General features: G+C 26.4%; 1 protein-coding gene across 1 annotated transcript in view; it reads right to left on the bottom strand.

Moving 5' to 3' along the window:
• Positions 1–6505: 6505 nt before the first annotated feature.
• Positions 6506–24587, bottom strand: part of LOC129980805 (mitochondrial proton/calcium exchanger protein-like) — a 45141-nt gene continuing 27059 nt past the window's right edge. Inside the window, 8 exon segments of the mRNA XM_056091190.1 lie at positions 6506–7773; positions 11144–11294; positions 16215–16275; positions 16278–16416; positions 17287–17447; positions 18933–19047; positions 20443–20574; positions 21526–21777. Coding sequence (XP_055947165.1) covers positions 7612–7773; positions 11144–11294; positions 16215–16275; positions 16278–16416; positions 17287–17447; positions 18933–19047; positions 20443–20574; positions 21526–21777 — 1173 coding nt within the window. The 3' untranslated portion in view covers positions 6506–7611.

A 24587-nucleotide genomic window follows, 5' to 3' on the forward strand; every position in this document is an offset into this window, starting at 1 on the left:
TGTTTGAATCTAAGTTAATATGATAACACCAAACCGAAGAGAAGTAGGTGGATAAAATTAGGTACATATATTTAATATCTATATTGTCCCTAATAGCACACATATATTTTACAACATTGTATGATATTAAACAATGTTCGCAATAGTGTCTAATATCGTTAAATATGGGGTCAATTCACGGTCACGTGTCAAGTACCAAACAAACCGCTTCTGTTCAATTTTCAACCGTTCTGCGCATGTCGTGATGTCTGCCGATCTTTAGTAAATATTACGCTAACCGATCAATTATTAAAAACTTCTGATTTTTTTTTAAAGATATATTTTTGAATTATTTTCTCCAAATTTTCTTAGTTATATAATTTTATTTCTTATATTAAAATTTTAATTAGTATTTTCAATGGAATTATTGTTTTTGCATAATTACTTAACATCGCTTTTTAATTCGTTTGGTGCCGCTTTAATCTTTCTTTTCCCATATCCTCACCCCCCCCCCCTTTTTATCCGAAGGATACATTTTGACAAATGATATAGCAGTATTTTTGAAAAATTACATATGTTCTTTTTTACATATTATTTAAATAGTATTGAATGTTGAATCTTATGAATATAGTTCCCCCATTTAGTTCTTTTTAAAAATAATTATTATTTTAAGATAAGTTAATATTTTAAAGCTTACTAATAAAATTACAATTTTTTTTCTTATGTAATTACTTTTATAAATATTGAGACTTTGATGTTTTCAGTTTGCTTAGAGGTGAGAACATGAAACTCAAATTAGTATGTCTATATCTATACTTATAATAAAGCTCAATGTGTGTGTGTGTGTGTTGGCGCTCTACAGGCCAGACCGTTTGACCTACAGCTACCAAATTTGGTACATGTATACCTTGGAGGTTGGGAATGTGCACCTGGGGTTCCTTTTTTCGAATTTTTAATAACAATTATTAATTAAAAACTGACTTTTCCGCCAAAAAAATCTTCCATTTTCCCCACCGCCAAATGAGAAAAGCTTTAATTTTTTTTTCTCCCAAAAGTAATGAGGCTAGGGTTAAAATTTTTCGGCGGATTATTTCAATCGATTCTGTTTATTTTCTTAATATTTGATGCATTTAAAATTAAACATTGTTAATTAATCGATCTTTCAGATTCATTCTGAAGTACTTTTGAATTAAAATAAAACAGAATAAAGGAAATTAAAAATTTCTAATCCGCATAGCGTTACCCCAACTGGCGTAGAAAAAATCACGTATTTGCGTTACGTAACTGGGGAAGAAAATTCACGCATGCGCATTCTGTTCTGATTGTTGCCATGACAACCGTTATCAATGGATGATTTAAATTATTTTTCAGTTAGTCGCATGCTTTTGTAAGTAAAGTGTATTTATGTTAGTTATATATTTTTTATATATGCTTATAGTTTTAAGTACATCGTTTTTTAAGTAGTTTTTTTAAAACCTGTTTTCAACCGTTTATTTTAAACGATTCGTTTTATTTTCTTAGTGTTTGATGCATTTAAAATTAAACATTGTTAATTAATCGATCTGTTCATGATGAATCTAAGAAAATTTTGCTGACAAATTCTTGAGATATTACATAAACTAAAAAAGATATTCTTTAGTCCCCATAAAGTTTGAACGCTGAGTGACTCTATTATCAGTAATCATATTATTAAAAAAAAAATGCTTTGTTTCAGTAAAAAATATTATTATATTAATTGAAGATTAATTCTTTCGACTTTAATTTAAAGCATAAATTCTACGGGTGCTAACAGAAAATGAGAGATACATATTACGGTATGACTGAAGGCCTTTATAATATTATGAATGAATTATATGACAATCAAAATTTGAAGTTTTAAAATATTTTGATGAAGAAGCTATTAAAGTGGAAATTGTATAAAATATTTAATTATTAAAATTTTAACGAACATTAAGATTGGCGAACCGGCTGGTCGCCAAAGGCGGCTAGTATTGAATAAATTATGTTTACAATATCGAATGGGGTCAATTCATGTGTCGTAAAAGTCACATGTCATTAGCTATCCGCGCATGGGATTTAAGTTTCATTCGCACCGCTTTCGTCGATTAGTCTGCCATTAACGTTCTCCGCCAAGTATGAAGCGGACTTTTTTTGTTTACATTTGAAGATATAATTTCTGAGTCATTTTTTTAATTCTTATTATGTGCTAAAAAAGGAAATACTGGTGTGCTGATGGATGCTTCAATGCGAAACACAATAGTGACTGTCATGATAAAATGTTTTCTTATTTTCCTTTCAATAATTCTGACTAGGGTTGGTACCTTTGGTATAGATTTTTTCAAGCCTTCGAAGTCGGTGATATGCTCCGATCATTTTGAAGAATTCATTCAGTGTGTGTCCATTTATGAAATCGTAAATGGAATTCCAGTAATCGAAAATGTTCCAGTAAATTTTGAGAAAAATTCTTCGAAAAAAAGAATTTGGTAAGCGATTTGTCAACAAAAACAATCAAACAAAATCGTGAGAGCATTTCTAATTTACTTTATTCTCATTTGATGAAATTTCTGAAAATTTTGAATATGCTTAGAAGGTTTTAAAATGTTTACATGAATATTACATTGCATTTTCTAAAAAATCTTATCTAAATTTAATTAATGTAAGTAAACAAACTCCTGCTGCAAAAATAACAATTGCTGTAATGCTAAACTTAGGTGGAAATGAATAAATTTCTTCAAGATTTATTTAATAAGTGAAATCTTTACTAACCACTGAAAATTGAATTTTCTTATTGACTGTTATAATACATATATAATTGGTGTATTTTATTAAAAGTGCTCTTAAATTGATAAATTGAATGCTATATATAAGAAATATGTATATATATTTAAGTTTTGAAAATACATGTCATTTAACTAAGTATATAAATTAGTTATGTATAAAAACCATTAATTAACATCAAATAATTTTTGCATTTGATTTTTAGTTTTTGGCATTGTAATAAAATACATTATGAGGTTTTAATTTTTTATTATGAACCTTAAAGTTTTCTTTATCTTTTAGTAATTAGTGTTATTCAGTTATTGCTGGGTAATCTTGTCTAATAACATAAGAGCAAAATGGATGGCTCCAGAAAGCATTATTACTAGTTTTCTAATTACATTTGCAGATTTGTGATGGATTCAAAGTGAATTTATATCAAACAACTTTTCTATTGTTAAAAATGAAATGTCAATAGTTTATTGTATTTAAACTGAAATTGACTGTTATCATAATATCATGTTATGCCATTGTGCACCTCGGTGATTTCTGTTTTAATAAATACAGGTCTTTTCATTGAAAATCAATTTCCATATCAGCATTTATTATATAATATTTATTCCCAACTTCATTGGTACATGCATGTTTCACTCTTTTTTTTTTCCCTATTTTTTTAACCTATCAATTTTGAATTATAAAATTCTGTAAAAGTATAAAAATGTTTCTTCCAACTCATCTTTATATCCTATTTAACTTTCTCTCTCTCTATATATATATATCATGACCTTATTCTTGTTTATTAAATTTACTGTATTGTATGTTTTATTTTATGATATTCATTCAATATGATTTTTATCAATGTAACTTTAACATTTAAAAAGAATTTCATAAATGTTCTGCTTTAAAAGTATATTGTTCAACATAATGTATTTATTCGTGCTAAAAAAAAAAATGTTGTTTAGTATTTGGAATGTTTCTGTTGAATAAAATTGATTTCAACATTTACATTGACATTCTTGTCATACTGTGTTTATATTTTTTCTAAGTGTCTAGAAAAATAAATGTTGATAAATAGTTTTTTAGTTTTTTGAATTAGTGAGTACATTGTAACATCCATTTGATCATATTTTTTCAAATAATTATCATATATATTTCATCTATATATATATATATATTTGTAATGTGTAAATAAAAAATATGAAAGTGTAATTTTGTTTGTTTTCTTTTAATGATCTCTACAAATTAAAATGAAATAACTGATTCATAGTTGCATACATTTTAACAAAAATGTATCTATACCTTTTATATTTCATAATTTGAAATTGTAAACATAATTTATTCAATATGTACTAATTTGAATTTCATGTTCTTTCCTCTGAGCAAACTGAAAACATCAAAGTCTCAATATTAATAAAAATCATTACAGAAGAAAAAAAAAATGTAATGATTTTATTAGTAAGCTTTAAAATATTAATTTATCTAAGAGTAATAATTTATTTTTAAAAAGAACTATATTTATAAGAGTCAACATTCAATAATATGTAAAAAAAAGAACATGTGTAATTTTTCAAAAATACTGCCATAGTCATTTGTCAAAATGTATCCTTTAAATAAAAAAGGATTTGGGAAAGGAAAGAATAAAGCAGCACCAAACGAATTAAAAAGTGACGTTAATTAATTATGCAAAAACAATAATTCCATTGAAAATACTAATTAAAATTTTAATATAAGAAATAAAATTATATAACTACAAAAATTTGGAGAAAATAATTCAAAATAATATCTTTAAAAAAAATCAGAAGTTTTTAATAATTGATCAGTTAGCGTAACATTTACTAAACAATGGTTTCATCAACGTTATCGGCAGACATCCCGAAATGCGCAGAACGGTTGAAAATTGAACAGAAACCGTTTGTTTGGTAAATGACACGTGACCGTGAATTGACCCCATCATGAAATATAAAAGGTATGGGTACCTTTTTTTAAATCTATGCAACTTATGAATAAAAAGTTTATTTTAATTTGTAGAAATCATTAAAGGAAAACAAACAAAATCACGCTTTCATAATTTTTATTTACACATTACATGTATATATATAGAAAGAGAGAGAGAAATAAAATATGATCAAATGTATGTTTCAAAGTACTCACTAATTCAAAAAACAAACAAACTATTTTCTATTTATCAACATTTCTTTTTCTAGACACTTAGAAATAATATAAACACAGTACAACAAGAATGTCAATGCAAATGATGAAATCAATTTTATTCAACAGAAACATCCTAGATACTAGAGAAAAGTTTTTTTCATCGCTAATAAAAACATAATGTTGAACAATATACTTTTAAAGCAGAACATTTATGAAATTTTTTTACCTGCTAAAGTTACATTGATAAAAATTACATTGAATGAATATCATAAAATAAAACAAAAACATACAATACAGTAAATTTAATAAAGAAGAAGGTCATGATATATATATATATATATATATATATATATATATATATATACAGAGAGAAAGAGAGAGAAGTTAAATAGGATATAAAGAGGAGTTGAAAGAAACACTTATGCTTTCACAGAATTTTATAATTCAAAATTGATATGTCAGAGAAATAGAAGAAAAAAAAAGTGAAACATGCATGAAGTTGGGAATAAATATTATATAATAAATGCTGATATGGAAATTGATTTTCAATGAAAAGACCTGTATTTATTAAAACAGAATTCACCGAGGTGCACAATGGCATAACATGATATTATGATAACAGTCAATTTCAGTTTAAATACAATAAACTATTCACATTTCGTTTTTAACAATAGAAAAGTTGTTTGATATAAATTCACTTTGAATCCATCACAAATCTGCAAATGTAATTAGAAAACTAGTAATATTCACTTCCACCTAAGTTTAACATTATAGGTTTTTGCAACAGGAGTTTGTTTACTTACATTAATTAAATTTAGATAAGATTTTGTAAAAAAATGCAATGTAATATTCATGTAAGCATATTCAAAATTATCAGAAATTTCATCAAATATGAATAAAGTAAATTAGAAATGCACTCACGATTTTGTTGATGGTTTTTAAAGGCAAATCCTTTACCGATTTCTTTTTCTTCGAAGAGTTTTTCTAACAAATTACTGGAACAGCTACATTTAATAAATGGACACACACTGAATAAATTCTTCAAAATGATCGGAGCATATCACCGACTTTGAAGGCTTGAAAAAATCTATACCAAAGCTATCAACCCAAGTCAGGATTGTTAAAATTAAAATAAGAAAACATTTTATCATGACAGTCACTCTTGTGTTTCGCATTAAAGCATGCATCCATCAGCACACCAGTACTTCCTCTGTTAACACATAATAAGAGGAAAGAAAATGACTCAAAAATTATAACTTCAAATGTAAACAAAAAATCCGCTTCATACTTGGCGGAGAACGAAAGCGGTGAAACTTAAATGCCATGCGCACGAAGTACATGACATGGGACTTTTACCTCACATGAATTGACCCCATTAAATGATATAATATAATATCTAATTATTAATTTTTAAAAAAAGATGAAAATCTTTTTATATTTTAAGTATATATGTGTGTGTGTGTGTATGTAAATACTCTTGGCACCAATTTCTGATCCAAAAAATTATATCAACAAGTTTAATCAAACTATTATTTGTAGACAATCCTGTAAAAAGGCTATATTTAGTACTTTTTATTGGTATAACAACTTTAGCAATATGCAAAAAAAATGTTAATGATACTGATTGTTTTTTTTTATTATCATAAAAATACATAATCAAAAAATTAAAAAAATGCAATTTGTTTTCGCCGATTCTATGAAAATTTTAGGCACTTTTCCCCTATGTATCTGAGTTTTTCAGCCTAATTTCTAAAAAGAAACACACAAAAATATCATTATAATGAACAAAAGAAGCTTAAAGATTACATAGATGTAACTGGAACAGGGATAATGTAAGCACAAACCGAAACTTGAATTGAAAAGGAAGAGAAAATATAAATTGTTATAAAATATAAGTTTGAAAATAATGCAGGAAATAATTATTCAATACAACTTCAAGAATAGAAAGCAACTAAACAAGCGATACTAAATATTTAAAATACAGCCAAAAAAATAATAAATTATTATTATTGATATAGGGAGTAATTTATTTTTTTAAAAAAAAGCAGTTTAATTATATAAGTAATTAATTTACTAATTAGCATATAACGGAACTTTAATTATTCATTTTCCTTAATAATATCATTATTCAATGGAACTTTATGCGACAGCGAGGGCAAAAAAATAAAAATAAACAAGAACGGATGTACAAGAACGAATAACCGCATTACAGAGAAGGCCAAAAAAAAGATTAAGAACTATTTGCTAAAGCGGATGCACAAGAACTGCTTCACACCTAAACGATCGGTGGTTCATATCATTCGCAGGGAGAAACGAATGGGTAACCGACGTCGGTGAGCTATCCCTCACTTTCTTTACTACTTGGCGATAACCTTTGGCGACCATCCAGATCTTCGTAAGTACCCCCGCAAGATTCATTGTGTGTTTAACAAACTAGTGAATGTAACCCAATTCTATCAAGTGGTTTACACTGATTTCATAGCTTTTAAATGATGGGTACAAGTTCAAACCTGAGATTTGTTATACTTTACAGACAATGTACAAAAAAGATTTTACACAATTAAAAAAAAAATCAATTATTTGGTTAAAAGAACTAGGAGCCACCACTCACATGACGTTATAGATTATTACACATTGAGCTCTAATATAAAATGTTTTGAATGATACAGCAAATGGCCACTGTGCAATCTCTAATAAATAATAAAATCACTGGATATCACAGCATTATTTATTTGACTGTTCTTCCATCTTCTTCCCATCAGCAACATTCTCCTTCATGAGTTTCTCCTCCAGTTCAAGGGCTTTCTCTTTCACCAGGAGGTCAATGATGCCCTTCATTTGCTCTGGTGTGACCTTCACATTGTCCTCTCTGAGAATCTCGATCAACTATATGAACAGAAAGGGAAGTTTTAAGTATCAAAAGTAAAAACTTCATTGTCAACAAAGGTATGAAGTAAAACATGAATATAATAAACAATCCAATTTTAAGGAAAAAAAGTTTCTATTTTTTTATGATATTATATGCCATGTATAATCAACTGGAAAGCCACTGAATTTAATAGATGATAGAATGAGGATACAGAGGGTAAAAGATATTGAGCCCAAAAAATTGTTTAAGAAAAGTCACAGAAAATAGAAATGGTATAGTAATGTTATAAATATCAAGGTAAACATTCAAAGCAATTCAGTGTTGTCAATAAATGGTTGACAATAAATGTGGTTGTAAATCATGTTGTTGGCAATAAATAAATAGATGTATTAAAAAATAATTTCAGTGCAATCCTGTGTTATTAAAATATATTCACTTTTCCTGAAGGGTGTAAAAGACAAAGAAAATTAAACACGCTTTAGTAAAAGAGAAAGATGATGATGAGAAGGTATAGGATGAAGATGCCAAGCAATCAAGAAAATTACATGAATTGCAAACGTTTATATACAATTTTTTGAAGCAGTAATTTAGCCTAGCATGTGATATAAAGAGGCTTTATGGTGTACAGATTGAATTTTTAAAATTCTAGAGATAACATATAGTTTGATGTGATGCAATAGTCTGGAAGCCAACAGACTATTGAAGATATATGACGTCTTACTGAGAAAAGAAAAGTTTTCACGAAAAGATAAATACAATAATTTAAAACAATGTTTGAAATTTTTGACAAATTGAAAAGCATGAGCAACAGGTTTCACCTACAGCAGTTTCATATATGGAATCATAAAATATGAATAAATAAATTATACATAGAAATATCTATTCAATTATCTGAAAAAATGTTTTTCTGACATTATTGAAGTTTTATTGTGCAGTTGGTTAAGAGAGATTCAACTGTTCAATATAATTTTCACTTAATATTAAAATCCCTCACTATTTTTTATCTAATATTATTAAAAAGGTATAATTGGTTGATTACCATAGAATCACTGTTAAATAGAATATTTACCAATTATTAGAGCTGAATAATATTCAGAATACATATATAGTTACGCCAATATTTGAAATATTTAATTTAGAATTTTCTACTTAATATTCAAAACCTTAAATCAAGTATGACTTTTAACTTAATTTTTTGTAAAATTATTTTTTAAAAAAGGCATAAAAATTTATTATAATCAATGACGTTTTACAACAATGGCATTTACCAAAATATGAATTTATTTTCCATCAGAATCAGAATCCATAATATGCCTTCTGATTAGAATATAATCAACTGAATATCTGTTGAAACTATAAATAGATAAAAAAAAAAAAAAAGTTAGCAGATTCACAGCTCTGATTGGTATATTGTCAAGGTTGACATCAATTCAAAGAAAAAGCCACTTAATTTCAGTGCTGCATCTTGCCCTTCAATATGAATAGCATTATTTTTACAGTAAAAAGCCTATTGAAAACTGGTAAAGCCTATTTATTTGAACAGACAAAATGCCACAAAAGCATTGTGTGTCTATCATAGAAACTATTGACTATGACAACACCTATGCTCGATGCAAACTATATGGAATTTGATGTGCAAATTGGAAAAAATTGATTGCACATGCGTTTGATCTCACCATAGATTAAATTTTTTGAAAATGCATACCTTTATCTTACAAAATTTCATTAGTCTTTAATTTTACATCTGTTAGTATTTTACAGTTTGCAAAATTCTATGCCATTGTTAAGGATGATAATCATATGTGCTTATTTTTTGTGGATCAGCAACATCATTTGAAACAATGATATAGTCATTTTGACATAATGTTGATGCAAGATGGCAGAAACTTCATAGATGAAAGACACATGTAGAGCCTTCTGCCAGATGTTTAAGACAACTTTGATGACAGAATTATTTTTAACTATTTGTCTCGTCTTCCTGTAGTTGCCAAGTCTATCCGTTCTCATACCAATAGATTCTTGGCAGTGCAAACATCTGAAATCCAAAGTGTATGCCTAAAATCTCTAAATAGTGTGCTAATTTGAAAGATCTCATCCACTGTGAGATTTAACAGATTCATCATCACTTGGCATGTACTGCAGTACATTGGACAATCTGCTGTATGCGAAGTTTCACTATGTATAAGGCTAGACAAATAAAAAAATTATATTTGTTTTTGTCTTTTTCTATATCTATATTTCCATTTTTTACATTAAAAATATCAAACTTCGTTTTAAGACTTCACATTTCTGTGAAGTAAAGTTACTGTTGCCACTATAACAATAACTAAGAGTGTTGGAACATTCATTTTATTGCCATTTTTGAATGCATACTGTATAATATAAATGCTCAAAATCTAAGTATATTCCCTCAAATCATATACTTGCTGGGGCATATTATATTGGAAAAGTTTACATCAGTCACTTTACATATTTTTTGCATAAATTATTTTATTTCTACAACAAAAAGCATTCTGTAGATTTCATTCCATTCAATCATTTGCAAAGACAGTACTTTTTAGAAGTCATTGTAAAAGCAACAGCAAATATATATATATATAATATTATTGCATCAATATTAGAGAGTCAATCAAAATTTCTAAATGAAACTGATGTGCACCATAAAGAGTTTTTTGAAATTTTAATCAATTAATGAGTTGAATTTTAGAATTTTAAAAAAATAATGTCCAAAAATATAATTGTAAAAATTTTTTAAATCATTCCAAAATTTAAAAAAATTATCTTTTTATCAAAACTAATTAAAAAATCACACAAATTTTTTCTCATTTTTTTTTCGCCACTTCCAATATCAGATTACATTGTTGAACTGAAATTCAAATTGTTTAAGATGTTCCACCAAATATTTAATCACATGATTTTCTTCTATTGTTAGAAGAAAATCACTATTACTAGGGAAGAAAGATCCTGTTAAATATTTGAGTAATTTAGGAGAGGAATAAAAAATGTGGAGTTACAATACTGTGAAATTTAAAAGTTAGATGAACCAGAGTTCTACATTTTTAACAGTGCTATGATATCATAGGACTAGTCTACATTAGAAGCGAACATAATAAACAGAACATAGGTAAGAGGGTTAAAATTATAAAACTTTAATGTTTAACAATTTGATGAATTTGAAATTATATCTAAATGATTAAACTGAAATTACATATAACCAATATCTCTGGTAAACCAGTTGGTTGACAAAAGAATAATAATAAAAAATTATTGCTATTTGGCAAAATAATGCATTTGTAAGGTTGAAAATGTCAAAATTAAATTCTTAGCAAAACTCAAGCATTTCCAAACATGCAAATTTCAAGCATATTCTGAAAGCATATAATTTACCTTCAACACATGATCAATCTCTACAGCTCCATCATGGTCTACATCCATTTTCTCCAGAACATCGGCTATCCTCTGGAGCCTGGTGTCATCCGACACCTTCTGAATCCGTTTGATGGCAAGAACCAACTCATTGATACCTATGATGTCATCTCTGATACAAGAAAACAGAAAAATATTATTTGCATGCAATTTTCTTTGTTTTCATATATTTAAATTTTTGAAAGAAAGGAAGAATGAAGAGAAGTTTAAATTTTAATTTGTTTTATATATACATTAGTGCTAAAAGAATCTTTCTAAAAAATGTTATTAAATAATAACTGTTAAAATAATTAAATAATAAATATTATTCCTATACATGTATTTTAACCTACTAAATCATAATTTCGACATTTTATTCTGTTGTTTACCAGGGCACACTGGTATTCCAGAAATGACCAATCCGATGCTGCAGCAAAACAATGAAAAAATTGTTCCTTTTCAAGATATAGACATTATTTTAAATTTACATTTTTACATGGAAATGCTCATTGGATTCACAATTAAATAATAAAACATCTCAATCAACCATCTGTTACTGGATTTAAAGCTGACTGTCTAAACCGTTGACTGAAAGTCACGCTAAGAAGATTTCACCTTGGTCACTTTTATTTCACCCACGAGCATCTAATTCATTCGGATTCAATTCTAGCATGATCAAGATGCAATATAATCCTTTTTGTTCCATACAATTTATTTGAATATATAAAATATCAATTGTTAAGAATTATCCTAATCTGGGAGAGAGGCTAGGCACTCTTTACCATACCAACATTTTCTCATTTTTTCGTGACATTGGTTTCATGCACAGTATTTAATTCCTCATTATCTTTTTTCTTTTTAACCTTTGGATTTTCTATACTGTTCTTTTATATCAATATAGTTTTAATATTTGTAATTTATAACATGCATGAGTTTGGTACAGCTTGGCCAGTACTGGCCCTTCTGTCCATAAAAAACAAATCAATAAAATGTTATAATCTTTATTGTGATACTATATATATATATATATATAGGATTGTGTCAGATTGAAAAATTATCTTATGTCTGCTGATCTGTTTTTTTTTTTTTTTAAAGATGCATTATGTAAGCTTTTAAGAGTACTGTCAGTGGATTGATTAAAATGCATTTTGCTAAAAATTGCATGAAATCAGAGAAGTAGAGAAACTGCCATATCAATGGATGTCAACAAACACCAATATTATCATGAATGAAAATATACAACTGATCATTAAACTGTTGTAACTAATATAAATGTTTACAAACTAAAGGTCCAGTAATATTACAAAGCATTTACACTGCATCAAAATAGCAACTTGTAATCAATATTGTTTTATTATTATATTGGATTATTTTGGAACAATTTGGAATCTTGCAATTTCAAACTTCGATCATATGACAATAATAATATCTTAGATAGCACCTGCTTTCCAAAATATGGCAATGCACCAGTAAGAAGACAGATTGCTAATGAGGGAAATTAAGATCACCATTGGCAATAACGAAAAACAAAAGACCTTATTATCTAAAAACACAAAACTTTCCCCTTTTTTTGTTTGTCAAATGCCCTTAGTAACAGTGTTTAGTTTTTCCTTTAGCCAGCAGTCTAACAGTTAAATCTCATAATCATAATTAATTGCAATTCAAGTAAACTTAATAACATTATTTGCATTGACCAACCAAGTAAATTTTTCGAGCACATTAAAAAAAAAAAAAAAAAAAAAATCCAGTTTCAATAATTACAAATTGTGCAATTAACCCCAGATGTTAAATTGAAAGAGGCAAGGTGAAACAAAACGGTAGGATTAATTACATTTAACTCACCGACTGTCAACATTCTAAATAGGAGTCTCATTAAATAAAAGTGGAAGAATCAATTCTTTGAGCACCAAAGTATACATATATCAATGATTTCAAACTATTCGGAAGAATAAATTTTACTTTCAGCTTAAAGCAAAGCTCAAGTCAAAAGTAACTTATATTTTGAAGGAATCTTACTAAGAGGTAAAATTTCTACAGCTGTAGATTTGGCAAATATAAATGAAACTTCAAAATAACAACAAAATATTATTTTACAAAAAAATTAGCTACTTCAAAGCATGCAGAAGGGTGCTAAAACGAATAGTTACTCACAAAAAATAGCAGTTCTTTTATATTAGTTGAAAAATAGCTGTTAGTATTCACTATCAATTTTCATTTTTTTTTTCTTCCCTTTCACAACTTATTAATCTCCTGTCTTTATTAAAACTTCTACCACTGTGATCCAAATCAGTCATCTCAGCTAAAGATCTATAGCAGTTAAAAAACATTTGAGACATACAATAAGCACACAGAGGTAATCTGTCAGCTACAATTTACATTAAATGTAGCTTTAATTCAAAATAAACATTTTTAAAAGCAAAGATTTTGCTATTTTAACAAAATCTTGGATTTGCAAAAAAACTCTTGAATCAAACTTTATACTGAATTCAGCAAAATAACTTAATTATATCCATTTAAAAAAATTTTTTCATTAAAAACAAAGGAATATTTTACAAATATAAGTCAGTCTAGTTCAAATACAAAAAGACTGCAGATGATAATAATAATCAGTTTACAAATGTGTAACAGAATATTATTACTAGATATTTACACTATCACAATATAGCTGCATAAAGTTAACTTCACTGATTCATCTGTCTTGAGCACCATATTTTTCAGAGTGATTTTATATGCAGAATACTAGCTGAAGTATTACAGGATATTAATTAGTAGTATGGGAAAAAAAAACTTTTGTAAATAGCTTAAATTTCTATCATTTTTTAAATGCTCGGAACAATTACTAAAATACTCTTTCTTCAAAACTATACGATAATAATTAAAGCTACAAACATGTTAATGACTAAATAATAATTTCAAAAAATAAACTTAAAAAAAATGAAAATCAAGAATCTCATGCAAGATCTTTTAAATTAACAATACTAATTGCAGTTCCATATAAGAAAATAAAATATGCACTTAAAATACATCCAGATTCAAATGTCTAAAATTCTTCAATAAACTTTGCAATAATTCTTCAACAAGTTCTGTAAAGTATCATTTTATTTTTTAAATAAATAAAGTAATGCATGTTATAAAAACATGAAAATGAAGACCATTTATGACTAATGATACAAAATATAAACAAAAAATACATTAATTTTATTAAAAAAATTAACTGATACATCATAAATTTTAATTCTTTAAGATGGGAAATCCAAAAGATAGAATTCACAAGCAAGTAACATTATTGAACTTTTACTTCATAATTGAAGAGAGGAGGAGTAAGAAAGAATTATAAAAATCAGTTTTAATGAACCGACTTAAATTTAATTACATCCTTACATTACAAAATTATATAAAACAATAATTAATATCCATGAAAGATTCTCAATAAAATGCAGTTAAAGTCTGTAAGTTAAATGCAGTAAAGTAAATGCAAAATAAGTCTATTTTTGTCTATATACATTAATACAATTAAATTAGTTCAGACAGCTTTAGCACCCTCAATGATTTTCATCAGCTGATGATGGAAGTGATTCTGAGGTCAACTTTTGAGGATAAGTTAAGAATTGAGTATAATGTCAATGGAGGAAAAAATATAGTGTTCTGCATGCAGGGTCAAGATTTGTCATTGGTATATCCATATCGGGTAAGACAATTGCATATTTGTATGACCCAAAATGTTACCATTTGGATGTTACTGATAAATTTCGACTCAAGAGATAATGGAAATTGAAATTTTTTCAGTACAGATTTCGACAAATATTTAAAAAATTTGAAGATAATGTCATAATGGAAGAACAAAGAAATTTTGCAAGGATTCTCTAAAAGAAAATCAAAGATTTGATTTCATACAAGAAATTTAATTTTGGTGTGTGGGCCAAATCAATAATCAACCTAATATTTCAATAATTAAAAAATAAGAATTTTGTATATCTAAGCTAAAAAGTGGAGATTGTTTCATTCTATGATAACTCTTAATGTAATCATTTTGGAGTTTAAAATTTTTTTGATAACGTTAATTGATTGATAAAAATAACCAAATTGGATAAAATTAATTATATTTTAATAACATCAAGAGAAAAAAAACCCATTTATCTCAGGGTTATTCATAATCTGTTTCAAAAATAAAAATTTTAAAAATTTATTAGTTTTTACTAATTGAGAATAGTTCCTTAATAGTCTACTTATGTATTGTAAAATCTGTTGAATGATGTTGCATGCCAGGTTTCAAATTAACCTGATAATTAATTCAACTTAACATTTGTTGGAGGGAATTTTTTTTTTTCAATACATTCGTTCTCATTGAAACATCAATTTATTGCATGGTCTTGACCAGAAAACTTTGATAGCTTTTAAAAATTTTACAGACTGAAACTTTTGAACAGCACCACAGTATTGTGATGACTTATTTTTTGTTGAATTGAATTTGTGTTTTAGACACATTTTTCCCAACGGAATGAAGCACAAAACTGCAGTCAAAAAAAGTCAAAACTTGTAGTCAAAAAAAAAAAAAAATCCATACCAAATTTGATATATTCAGTTTTTGAATTATCATGCTTACATATTTTTGAGAATACAGATTGATACGAAGTCAACTCAGAGTTAGATTTAGCTCAACATTTTTATAGGTATTTACACTATAGATTTTAAATCTGTTTACTGAACATCATCTATCTAGTTCTCTTCATTCTGTAATTATTGTGTTAACTTAGAATCAAACAACCAGACTTCCTCTGAACAGATTTTGCTTAAAATTTGATAGAAATCTACAAATTTAATGCAAAGATTATATACCAAATTTCAATAATCTAGCTCAAAGTATTTTTGAGTTATTTTTGTCACAGACAGATGGGTGAACATTTTCCAAAAATATGTTTTTCAAACTCAGGAAGGTCTAAAACATGGAAATTTGTCAAAATCTCAAGTTTGAATTTTTTCATGATTACTATACTTTCTTTATACTATGTAGAAGAGAAAGTAAAAAATAGAATGCCACATTCTTTGTATTTACCTCTCTTTCCCGATGCTGACACCTTCTTTCACTTTGCTATGAATCTGTTGTTGCAAAGTGTCTCTCTGTTGAGACCATCAAGAAGATGGTCCATAGCGGATATCATTTTATCCACTCTTTTGGATAACCTTAAGGCTGCTTTTGACTCATGTATTTCTTTATGTCCTGTTTCAAGGACTACATCTTGAAGCTCTTTAATATCCTATGGACAAGAGAAAAATTGATCATAATAATTCTTGATAAACTACCGACTTAGGAATTTGTCTTTTGAGAAAGTTTTGAAGAAATAAATAAACCATGTTGATGCTGAAGTTTATAAGTTGTGGTTGTCGAATAGGAGCTAAAACTGATCCTGGAAGATTGATATTAATTCCATTTAGTAAGATTAGATGTAACAAACATAATGGAAGTAGAATTAAAAACTGAGGCAAAAGAGTAATTATATTTTTATAAATTTGGAAATGCCACAATACACTTTGGACACACACAATGCACTGACCCCTTAAGAATACGGGTTGTTATTACAGTTTTTTGAGATGCAATGGCAACTTATATTCTTAAGGGAAGGGGGGTGGGGCATATTTTTTCTTTGACAGAGAAACTCAGGTATTCCAGCATTTTGAGGTATCTGAAAAAATATCAGGAATGAAAGGGCTAATGACAATGGTAAACGGAGAAAGCATCAATTCCTATGAAAATGCTGGATATAATAAAAAAAGTCATAAAAATAACTATTTAATTTTTAGGAAATTTAATTTATGCTTAAACAGAAACAGTCTTGAATGGCAGTGAACTGAAGAAAAAAAATTGAATATGGACATACATATATCACTAATGCATTAATACTTAAAGATTTCAATTGCTACAAAATTGCAATAAGTTTCAACTTTTTTTTTTTCTATTTTTGAATATTATTTAAAGGTTTAAACTTGGAAATTTAAATTTAAAATTGAAGGGTTATCAAATTTTTAATTAGAAACCTGAAAAATCTGCTTTTTTTATATAAATAATTTAAAATAATATTTTGCATTAATGAAGTACTAAAAATTGAAGAGATTCAAATTAAACTAACTTGTTTGTACTCAGCCATTTCTTCTTTCAAATCTTCAATTTCTTCCTTTTCAATGATCAATTTATTCTTTTCAGCAGCAATGTTTTCTAGAGCACTTTCAATTTCCTTGAAGTCTTCTTGGGAGAATTCATTTTCCTTGGCTTCAGATGGAGATTTTTCCACTATATTATAAAGAATTATCTAATTATTCCTAACTATTTGAAATTCAGAATCAAATAGATTAAATAATAGTGATGTTTTATTACAAATTCAGTATGCAAATAAAAATAATATTTTTGAAACAATAAATATTGAAAGAAATTAATTTCATTGAGCACTATCAGTATCAGATAATAAAAAATGATGTTTGTTTAAACTGATCAATTTTTAAAAAGCAATTTATATAAATATTTCTTACGACTTTATCACTTAACAGAAAATATTATGATTATTAGAAATATTTTAAATATATAAATATCTGATATGAAAGCTTTAAACTAACTATAACTCTGAAAAATTTGAAACTTTTTCATAATTCACACAATAAAAAAAATTATATTTATAGAAAATAATTACAATAACTATTCATATAACAATTTAAATACACACATAAAAAGTTTTTGAAAGATATTGAAATAATATGTAATGCATACTTAATTTTTTTTATTATTAGACATGAAACCATGTTTTTGTTTTAATTTTATACATATTTTTGTACCTCTGAAATGAAATTTTTATAAGAGATGACAACATCTTTACAGTTATTTAATATAATGAACAGTTAAACTCTATCAACTTAAATCTGAGTATTAGCTACATGCCATTTTGGTGATAAGTCACTAGTATGTGATAAATACACAAGTACAATAATAATAAAAGGTTTAAAATAAGTTCAATAGAATGTTCAGAAATACACATAAATTTATCTACAAATGAAATGTTTGAATGAGGGGGATTTAGGGATTTTTAGCTACAAAGGCTGTCATCCCAATGAAATGTTTAATCCTTTAGGCAAAAGAGATTTAAAAAAAAATATTTTCCTTACACAAACAAGTACCTCATATTCGTTTGTATGTATAATCTCTGGAATGTATAAATCAAATGTATATATAAATATGTTTACGCACATGTAGTAACAATAAAATATATTTCAAGCCAAGTTTCTATGGTGAGCAAATTATAAACATCTCAACCATCTTAGTTTTCATAACACTGTTAGCATTGAATTTGAATAAATTCTCAGAAAAACACAGAAATTACTAAAATTCAGGAAACAAATACGTGAAAAAAAATGGCATTAAAAATTGTAATTGTCATTTGTAGCCATATAAAACATCGAGCTTCCCATATTGGGTTTTATTGCAATTTTTATTTATTTTTCACATTCACTGCTGATTTTGGCAGATTTTTGATATACCATATTTATCACTTTTATGATAACAATAACAGGTGATAACATAATGCAGAACTCCAAATTTCACATGTAAAACCATTTTTCTTATCTTTGTCTAAAATACATAAATCTTTCACAAAACTGCTAAGAGACTAATTATCCATTGAACAAAAGCTTTGCTTAGTTAAAAATAATGCTGATTCATTTTTTGCAGCTCACTATTTAGAGTTCGAATAAAGGGAGGGGGAGAGTAATGTATAGAGATTATATTTACATAACTCAGCACAATCTTCAATAATTTTAGCTTTATCCAAAAGAAATTCCTTGTCACATTCATCCAATTCTGCTGCCTTTTCTTTCTTACTCAATTCTTCTTTCTTTTGCTCGGTCTGTAAATAAAAGAAAATAGGATAAAAATACCAAAAATATCATATAAAAAATGTAGCAAAAGTACAACAAAACTATTAAGATATCCAATGTAAGATGCAATAATACAGTATTCCTGCAATAACTATATTAAAATGAAATATCTTTGAAATAGTAATAATTTTTAAACCAACAGTGGATTTAATGTTCCAATCATATAAAGTTCAAATTTGAATAAAGGAACTTGATTAAAACAAAATTATTAGCGTGCACGCACCCAAACAAATTGAAATTTAATATTGGCAAATAACATTGATTTTGTATTCTAAAAAGTATGAAAAGAAAATAGGGGATATTAATTCTAAAATTTATGCAAGTAATGACATGTGTAGAGTTAATTTATGATGTCACAATGAATGTTCTGATTTTCTCCAACAAACAAATTTAGAAAAAGGACAGAAATTATTTAATCCTACACAATAAAAAATACCTATTTGATTCCAAATAACTAAGTTTTATGATTACAAATATTTCCAATATTTTTTTAATTTTTCATGAATCACTAGCAACTTTTAACTTTTGCACTCTAAGCAAATTATACCTTTAATTAATTTTGAAAATTTCTTTGGAAACCTGGAACCTCATTTAGGGGCTAATATAAGACTTTTTCATTTTCCATTCAAATCTTGAAACAAATACTTTGGCAGATCACTTTAAAGGCATCAATTGGTGAATTTCTAACTGGGCAACTATCTAGTGCTACTGAACTGAGACGGATATATATATATATATATATATATATATATATATATAGGATAAAATGAGCACTTTGTCAAGATATTAGAATGAAAATACTCTTTCAAATATAATTCACACTACTATCTATCTTATTATACCCCTTAAATATTACAGTATTTAGAAGAACAAGTGCCTATTAAAATAAAATATCAGCATATAAATTAAATAAAACACACATGCATATAGACAAAAATGTGCATTATATTCCCTTGATTCAGACAAATTATGTAAATGTTTCCCTTTTGCACTATCTCACAAATGAAAATGAACAGTACTGTAAAAAAAAGAAAAAAGACATTGCATAAAATAATTATAAAAATATAATGATATTAAAAATTTATTATGCAAGAAAATATCTATAGTTTAAAGTCAGCTGAGTTAATAATCAAATAATTTTCATCATTGAAATAGAAAAGAAATCTTAAGACAAATATAACATTTCAAGAATCTGATTTTTTAAAAAAGTACGGAAAGGTAAAATGATCTATCCTAGAAAGTTTTTAATTATAATGAATTCAGATGTTTAGGTCATTAAAACTTCATGTTTTAAGTGAAATGCACTAGAAGAGAATTTCAGTTGATAAATATTCTAAATTTCCTCATCATAAAATTCAGCTTACTTCCAGTTTCAACTGCTTCAACTCCTCAGCTTCTTTCTTAATTTCCTCTTCCTGTTTCTTAAGGAGTTCCAGTTTAGTTTTATTGTCAACTTTGCCTTCCATTTCACCAATCTTCAGTTTAGTTTCAGTAGCCTTAAAATAAAAATAAATAAAAAATAGACATTAAATATTTAAAAACCATGATATAAAAAAAATATACATGGGGTTCAGTCAAGGAAATTATTATAATTAAAAGACATAATGGAGAATAAATAATTGCTCTAAAGTTCAAATAATAAAATTAATAACTTGAAAAAGCATTTCCATCAACAACAGTAAAAGTCATGCCAAATGTGATAAGGATAGTAAAAGTATGATATGAAAAATGTAATTTTGTACTAACTGAACACCTACATTTTTTTATATTTGCATTTATAGCATACAAAAGAAAGGTGGAGTTTTATATCAGCATTGATGATATAAAACTCCACCTACAATACTACAGCTATCAATTTAACTGAAAAATATTATCACAGACAATAAAATCTGCATTTAGTCATTATTTGCCGAGAATGAAATGTATAACTAAATTATCTAATATCTAAATCAAGAAAAAGTTATATATTTTAATTCTTTCAGTTCAAAAGAGAATTTTTTTTGAAAAATGCATACTAATTAATAAAAATATTAAGTTATTTCAATTTTTTAAATTGTTAATAAGTTGTTAATTGTTAAGAGTTAGAAGTAAACCATACTGTTTGGTAATAAAGATTAAATCACTATTAGAAGTTTCACAGTTCATTACTTTATTAAAAGAACAAGATATAATCTAATACATTCTAAGTATTATGGACTTTTTGGACTTATGGATAGAATTTTTTGCAGCTGTAAAATAAAGTTGGTTCAGAATTTAAACTTTTCTATATAAGATACTTTGAAGTTATTTATTTTATAATTTTTAATGTGATTAATGAGATGAAAAAATTATCCACTTTTTAACATCTAAGACCACATCTCTCAAGTAATATAAAACACTAAAATCAGAGGAATTTATGCTTGCTTGTAAATCTACATCTATTACTATGCAACAAAAATAAAACTTACAGCTGTTTCTGACAAAGAAGAAAGAGTAATTTTCAGTAGATCTGCAACTGGTAAATTTTCAGGAAGACAGAGGGCTCTGGATAACAAGAGAAGAGAAGATGGAATGTTCTCCAGTAAGCTTAGCTCCAACCACTTTTTGAGCTGTGATTTCAGTCGCTCTTCGGTGACACCAAGGGCACGCATTCCTCTGGCTCTGCAAGCAGCTTGAAGCTCTTGGATGTTCATGGAGTCAATCCCTTCCTTCATAATGATCTGAAGCAAGGAAACCGAAAGAAATTAATATTTAATTCTTCTTTTTAAATAAACAGTAAAAAGTTTCTTTTATATTTACTGACATTTTAAGTTTTTAATTACATATAATGTTTCTTAAACATCAGCCCCCCTTTTTTTGCTTACATATCAAAAGCATTAAAATTTAACTTGAATAAATAAATATGAAATAAACATTTTGGAAGCTTTAATTACTCAACAAATAGCTTTGCTTCTTTATATTTATGATGAGATAGTAAAAGATGGAAGATAGAATAAATGATTTGCATATGTACCTAAAAGGACTCTTAAATGAAAGATAATTCCTTATTTGTTTATTTTTTATGATCCATGCATATACTTGAGGATTTCCAGAATATGATAAGATAATGGGTTTTGGCGACTTCCTGATTACTCTAAAATAACAATGTCAAGTTGATAATGGTTTGCATTTTTTTAACAACTTATGCAAGGGTTTTAAAAATGATCAAGCATTAAAATTTCTTTCAAATAGGGCACACTTATTTTAAAGGAATAGCTTATTTTAAACAAATTAAAAATAAAAGTAAACTAGAAGAATAATTATAGAAAAAATTGCATTAATAGATGTAGTTTGTATTTTCTTTTTTGAATTACAAAAGTTATGGCTAATCACACATTGATATAACTGAAAAATAATTTCCTGATTAAATTAATTTCCTTTCATATTTTATTACTCTGAATTAAAAAAACAATTACAGTGATCATGAATTAAAAATATTGTGGGGAAAGCCAACGACGAGCATTAATATGCAAAATATATTTATTAAGATTAATGGACAAAGAACAAAACATTACTAACATAGAACATAAAAAGATACACGAGCGTGAGTTGTGCGTCTTCCAGTCTCACTGCCCAACTCTCGACAGAAGCGGATAGCGAGAGAATGATCATGTAATGTTAATGCACTTAGAAAAATTTTTCGGTAGAAATATCCACCAGGCAGTTCTAATCGATAACATTTCGCTAAGGTGCTTAATTTTTGCATCCATTTCACACTACGCACCCTGGATCAGATATAATATTATTTTAAGTTTATTATTGTATGCAAATACTTTTAGAATATTTGTTTTATTTATTCCGTAATTATTTTGCTTTGATTTAGATTTTTGTATATATATGTATAGATAGGCATATAAATAGTTTTAATTGAATTATTCTATGCAATGATTTAAATTAGAATTTTAATCATTTGAGTGATTAATTTTATCAAATTTTTGAAACTGCAATTATTAAAAATAAAAATGTACACTGTTATAAATATCAGCTTTGTAAAGAATTGTTTCGTTTTATTATCATTTTCTCCTATTTAATCATATTTATTATCTTACTATATATTTATATATGTATGTGGGTTTATGTGTGTGTGTGTGTGTATATATATATATAAAGCTTTATATTAAAACTGTTTATGTTGCTTCAGCCATATAAAATTCTTTATGGTTCTATACTATTTTTCAGTATATGCTTTATTAATCATATACTTTCACAATTACATATATCACTTTCATTGTTATTTAATTTTTGTATATTTCTGATTAGTGCATATCCAAAAACAATATTTTTTTTTTTTCAATTATAACACAAGGAATATGCTGATAAGGTTTCATAAGGAATATAATAATCTTACATATCTGATTTTAAATTCATTTATAAATTCTACATTATTTTAGATTCTCTGTCAAGTCACTCATGTATTGCTTTAACCCTCTATATTTTGCAATTTTTTTAAACGTATATAATTTTAAATTTTCATATTGTTTGAATTTTTGTATTACTGATTACTTCATGAAAAATAGTATTGATTTTCAATAATGGTTCAATGTATGTTATATTTTATGTATATTTGGTTGTAAACTTTATTTTGAACTTTCTATCTTGTCAATCTAGAGTTCTATTACTATTCTGCAATTTTTTTCCTCAAAATCTCTTCAATTATATTGTTGGAGTTTTTGTATTATTAATTTATCCAGAAGATTCAGAATTTGTTTTGCTTTTTAATTTGTATACAATGGCAATTATATTTATGTTGTCTGATTTTCAGCTATTTTAGATAATTAATCTTTTTTTTTTTCTTTTTTTCTTATCTTGAGTTTTATCTTTTCTACCTATACATTGTAAAACTTTTGTAAATTCTACATTAAATTATACTCATAAAAATTTACTTTATAATTTCAAAATTTGTGTTGTGATTTTGATATTTGAAAAATGTTTATATTTATTACTTAGTGCAGTATTCATCTTATATTTTGTAAAGAGTAATCACATGCATTTTGTAGTTCTGATGTCTGTAGTAAAAATTTCAAAATTGTTTATAATTCTTCTAATTTATTATTCTCATTCAGTTTTACATTTCAGTACACTTTTTCTTTCATTTAGCTTAGAAAAATGTCAAGTAAAAATATCCATTTATTTATTGCTTAAAATAAATAAAATTAATATGATAATATAAGAAATCTCTTATAATTTTTCTATAAAAACACTAACATTTTGGTATGGCAACATAATATATCTTATCAGATGTTTATAAAAATATAAAATTATTAATATTTATAATTTATAATTTCCAACAAAAATTTAAACTTTTATTTAAATTAAAATGTTCAGAAATCAAATTTTTAAAAACATATTTGTATTATTTAAATATATCTGAAAGAATGATATAGTAAATTAAATTCTCTGAATTTCAATCACGGTGGTGAAGACATGTAGATTTTCTATTTTATCTTACTTGCCTAACTACAGAAAACTATTTCAGCAAGACATGACTAAG

This window comes from Argiope bruennichi, chromosome 8 (genome assembly GCF_947563725.1).
Source record: "Argiope bruennichi chromosome 8, qqArgBrue1.1, whole genome shotgun sequence".
Lineage (NCBI taxonomy): Eukaryota > Metazoa > Arthropoda > Arachnida > Araneae > Araneidae > Argiope > Argiope bruennichi.